This window comes from Pecten maximus, unplaced genomic scaffold (genome assembly GCF_902652985.1).
Source record: "Pecten maximus unplaced genomic scaffold, xPecMax1.1, whole genome shotgun sequence".
NCBI lineage: Eukaryota > Metazoa > Mollusca > Bivalvia > Pectinida > Pectinidae > Pecten > Pecten maximus.
Genome location: NW_022982107.1, coordinates 1 through 5,671, shown reverse-complemented (window position 1 = coordinate 5,671; position 5,671 = coordinate 1). Strand labels below are relative to the sequence as shown.

General features: G+C 33.9%; 1 protein-coding gene across 1 annotated transcript; it reads left to right on the top strand.

Moving 5' to 3' along the window:
- Positions 1-43: 43 nt before the first annotated feature.
- On the top strand, positions 44-5,195 carry LOC117320359 (smoothened homolog; the record flags this gene model as incomplete). The annotated part of the gene is made up of 6 exons (XM_033874964.1): positions 44-75; positions 1,503-1,626; positions 2,627-2,719; positions 3,316-3,424; positions 4,077-4,265; positions 5,059-5,195. Coding segments are annotated over 6 exons (684 nt in total), but the record flags the coding sequence as incomplete, so codon positions are not given.
- Positions 5,196-5,671: the final 476 nt, after the last annotated feature.

Genomic DNA, 5,671 nt, shown 5'->3' with positions numbered 1-5,671 from the left:
TGTCGGTGTTCTGGGTAAGGATGTCTACTGGTGTGTCCCTTAGTGTTGACAATCAAATGTCTGGCTGTTTCTGAGGTAAGGACGGTCTACTGGTGTGTCCCTCTAGTGTTGACAGTCATATGTCTGGCTGTTTCTGAGGTAAGGATGGTCTACTGGTGTGTCCCTCTAGTGTTGACAATCATATGTCTGGCTGTTTCTGCGGTAAGAACAGTCTACTGGTTTGTCCCTCTAGTGTTGACAATCAAATGTCTGAATCTGAGGTAAGGAATGGTCAAATGGTGTCCCACCTGTGTTGACCATTGCATATGTCTGTAACTGATGTAAGGAACGGTCAGCTGGTGTGACCCACTTGTGTTGACCATCATACAGCATGTTTGTATCTTTGATAAGGAATGGTCAACAGTATATGACCTGTATATCATAAATTCTCATCTTTCTGACTGAATACCTGACATTCAAACTCTTTGCCCTATGGACTATTACAGCACTTGATGTAATTAAAGTGCTGTTCAGCTGCCTGCAGGTATCTTATTCACGTGAAACTCTCTCTTGATCCTAACAAAATAAAACATATTTATACCCCCGCAACGAAGTTAGGGGGGGTATACTGGAATCAGGTTGTCCATCCGTCCATCTGTCTGTAGATGCATTTTGTCCGGACAACTCCTCCTAAACCGATTGGCCAATTCCAATGAAACTTCACACAAATATTAATGATAATGTGTAGATGTGCATGCCACTTTATTTTTCTCAAAATTATGGTTGCTATGGCAACTGGTCACTATAAACAGGTTTTCCAATAAGAACCATAACTTTAAGTTTGTCCGGACAACTCCTCCTAAACCGAAGGGCCGATTTCAATGAAACTTCACACAAATATAGAGGACCATGTTTAGATGGTCGATTTCAATGAAACTTCACACAAATATAGAGGACCATGTGTAGATGTGCATACCACTTTCTTTTCTTTCAAAATTATGGTTGCTATGGCAACTGGTCACTATAAACAGGTTTTCTGATAAGAACCATAACTTTAAGTTTGTCCGGACAACTCCTCCTAAACCGAAGGGCCGATTTCAATGAAACTTCACACAAATATAGAGGACCATGTTTAGATGTGCATGCCACTTTTTTTTTTCAAAATTATGGTTGCTATGGCAACTGGTCACTATAAACAGGTTTTCCGATAAGAACCATAACTTTAAGTTTGTTCGAACAACTCCTCCTAAACTAAATGGCCGATTTCAATGAAACTTCACACAAATATAGAGGACCATGTGTAGATGTGCATGCCACTTTCTTTTTCTCAAAATTATGGTTGCTATGGCAACTGGTCACTATATTACTGGGTTATCTTGGTTAGCCTCTAATTTACAGTTCCAATTCACCATTGACTCGTGCAGATTGTGGAGGTATTAGTCAGCCATCCTGGCGACAGTTCTAGTTTGTATTTGGTATTATGTTACAATTTTGATAGATCATGATATTTTGTGGTTTTACAGATTGATGGTGACTCGGTGAGTGGGATATGTTTTGTGGGGTACCGAGAGTATGGATACAGACTTGGCTTTGTTGTTCTACCGTTAACGCTCTGTCTTTGTGCTGGAATAGTAAATCTCATACGGGGTAAGTTGTCTGATTAAACATCTTAATCTACAGTGGCAGAATTAAGAACATTAATGTACTACATTGATTAACAAATTATGACTAGTTGTATCAGGAATCAAAATTATTTATGTATGATGATTTTTTTTTTTTAAGTGCAGAAGATGAGAGTAGACTACACTGTTAAATTACAGGTCTTTAACATTTTAGGAAACAAATTATCTTAAAGTCATTTCTTAATTCTGCAAATTCTTAACAAAAGGATTAAACACCACAGGAAAAAAGAAAAATCATTTTTGAATTTTTTGATCAGAGGTTTGAGTTTTATCTTGGGAACATTAATTTCAGTACTTAATATAAACAATTAATTTCTGAATTATCAATGATAACACCAGAGCGGAAAAAAGACAGGGTTTTATTTTGGGAAATTTAATTTTAGATATTAATTTGATAAGTAAATTATCAAAAATTTGATCTTTTGCTTTGTATATATATCAGATGAACCTTATGAAATCTTTGTACTCACTGTCATTAAATATAGAGCCAAAATAAATACCTTGCCAGTACATATGCCTGTATACAATATTGCTAAATTTTGAAGAGGCATTATTGTGCATAATTTGATACCTGCTAACTAGTTCCTACAATTATACACTAATAGTGGTAGTTAGATGGTGTATGAACATCCAACTTTCACCAAGATGAATGGGATTTGATTCTCCAATCAAACATAAAAAGTATTGGGTCACCTGGCCAGCCTCATGTGTCCTTAGCTTGGTCATAACTAAAACCAATAAGCCCTTTCAATCAATCAATTAATCAATTAATCAATCAATCAATCAATCAAGTCTATCCTTATTGGTTTTCCCTGGGCTCTCTTGATCTGGTTTTACTGACATAAAGGACCTCCGGCCATCCAGGTCATGAAGAGTTATTCATATGATTCAAAAGTGGCTGAACCATCTGTTGCACAACAAATACAGTTTATATGTTTAATCCAAGATATTATATCTGTTGGTAGGTCTTCGGACACTGGTCAAGCTAAGAAAGGACACTCCGGACTTCATCAGCGACAAAGCCACTTCCAAGATAAAGGAAACAATCATCAGACTTGGTAAGCCGACCTGTGAAAACTTGTTTTCTGATTTGCATTTACTAAAAATGTGATACAATGTGATTAACAATACATGCCACTGGTTCGCTGTCTATTGCTGCTTTTATAATTTTTACCAGTGCTTCTAAATTTATTGATATTATTACTCTCACAAAAACATAACCCATCTAACTGGAATCACTCTCACTCTTTGGCCATCATGTTTTGTTCCTCTTCCACAAGTTATTGGAGATCACAGATTTGGTTAATGGGTTTTCTGAGATAACCATATGTACTCATTACCCAGTAACGGTGATGATGGATTGATGGATGCTGATATTTTATATAGAAGTTGTTTTGGGTCAATAACCAATGCTTTCCATTCAAATTAATTTTTTTCCTTTAATTATTTCAATCAAAGTATCATAAATGCTCGAACTTTGATTGAAAATAAAAGAAGAAATAAATAACATGAAAATAAGGGAGATTTGGTCTCACACTGGGAGGTATGGCGTGTATGTTTATGTTTTACTTGCATTCTATAGACAGTTTAGTTTCATTTTCATATTGCATTATACACTGACATTTGTTATGGGTTTTTTTAACTTTCATTTTAGGTACATTTACTGTGCTGGCCTTTGTGTTTGTACTGATCTCGATATCTATACACATCTACTCCTTCAGCAGTGAGCAAGGATGGAAGGACAGCTTTAAAGACTACTACTTGTAAGAAACTAATTAAAAATGTTCCCGATGTATTAATTTGTTTTAAAGAAAAAAAAAACATTTACTTGATAATATTGTTGAAATGTCCAATATATGTAAAACATTTATATAGATTTTGATCAATGCTTTTAAATGGTGAAAAAAAAGAAATGAAATATTATGGTTGCTGTTTAAAATTCTCATAAGCTCAACAGATTAACCGTCAATGAAACACAACTTCATTTTCAAGCAAATGTCAAACAGAATATGACCTTAAATTCAAAAGTCAATAGGATGTGACCTACCTAATGTTGAAACAAAAGTGAACAAAACATGACCCTAAATTCAAACAAAGCTCAACAAAACATGACCCCAAGTTCAACAAAGATCAACAGAATGTGACCTCAAGTTCCAGCATCTTTGTATTGTATCATATTCAGCATAACTCTTCTGCAAACAGAAGGCAGTTCCTTCTCCAGATATTATGAAAAAGTTTCGTTAAAATGTTTTGAAAGAAAGAGATATTGAGAGAGATTAATGTGTTTAACAGGATTTTATTCAGGAGCACTGGTTAGATAAATAAGACTTGTATACTACATTCAATGACAAAAATACAAAATTAATGTCAGTTTTATAAATCTCATCAATGTTAATAAACTTGTATATTCTTAAGCTGCCTTGCCAACGTGACGGTGACCAAGACAGTGGACAGTTCCTACTCACGAACCTGTGCCATGGCCACCAGACCCAGTATTGTTTCTGTGGAGTTTCACGTCCTCGCTTTCTTCGGAGCTGGAATTTTAATGAGCAGCTGGTCGTGGACAAAAGCTTCCCTTCTTTCCTGGGAACGTTTTTTACGGAAGTAAGTTATGATGTGATAATTGTCAGATATAGAGGATAAATATCAAAATATTAGCCCCACTCGTGAAATATATTTGGTATTACTGAAGACACTGTTAGATATTCTGTTTATTACATTTTTTATCAACGAAAAACCTACCCCGTATACTAACTAGGCCTACAGCGATAATTTGTAAACAAAAAAAGTAGTTTCCCCTGTCCAGGTGCTGACATATATGTCGGGCTTTCTGATTGGTCAATTATTTTGGTATTTTCTAATCATTAATTTGATTGGTCAAATCAGCAAAATGGAATGAATGGAATGAATGAATTATTCATTCTATAAAAGTGATATTTTTCACTAGTGAAAAATATCACTTTTATAGAATGAATAATTTTTGATATTTCACTGGTAAAAATGTAATAAATTGTCATTCCATTCTGTTATATTCTTCTGTCATTCTATTCTGTCATTCAAGAAATTGTGTCAATGTATACATAAGACAGAAATTTGTGTGTTTAGAAATAAATATCAATAAATAATTTTTACCAATGACAATAGACAGAAGACATTGAGTTGTTTTGAAAATAAAAAATACATTCAGTTTCTTGAACAATTTTTTTTAATCTGCCTCCATTTGTTGGTGATTCACTGAATGATATATATTAAATTTTAGCGCTGAAATTTAATTGGAATTATATAAAAAAAAAAAAAAAAAAAAATCAGAAAAGGAAATTGAGGGATGTGATACAAAGATATATACTACAAAAACAGCTCACCTGATATGCTCCATTGATAAATGCTTCCTCTCCAGAGTATTCAAAAAGCCATCAAACAAACCAGTAAAGATGAAGAAACACAAGATGATAGCCAAAGCCTTTGAGCGGCGAAAGGATATGAACAATGGGCGGATGTCGATTAGCTTTGGCAGTACCCATGATGATCCTCTGGGTAATTATAAGATATTGGATTTAGTATTGAATATGTATATGACAACATCAATAGCTTGCAATTAATATAAACTTTTCACTGTTTATATATCTCTACATGAAAATATACATCTTTGTCTGTTACAAAAGACAAGGTAGTATTGTCTTGAAGGTGTTTGTTTGATATATACAAAAGACAAGGTAGTATTGTCTTGAAGGTATTTGAGTTTTTATTCAAAATTATCATAAAGTAAGTATGTAATGCTCACCTTTATAAAATTGCAAATTTGTTATCATAAATGTATTCAATAGTGAACAAAGTTCGACCAGGTGGTTGTGTTATAATGAAATTATCTTATACATCTGTCTGCAGACAAGATGTTGTCCAGTTTTGCATTTGCGTCTTTTTTAATGACCTTTTATGCTGAGACCTTTTCAATGTTTAACATTTAAATCGTGTTTCCACTTTCATACCTGTGTTTTTTTTGTTTCAACTTT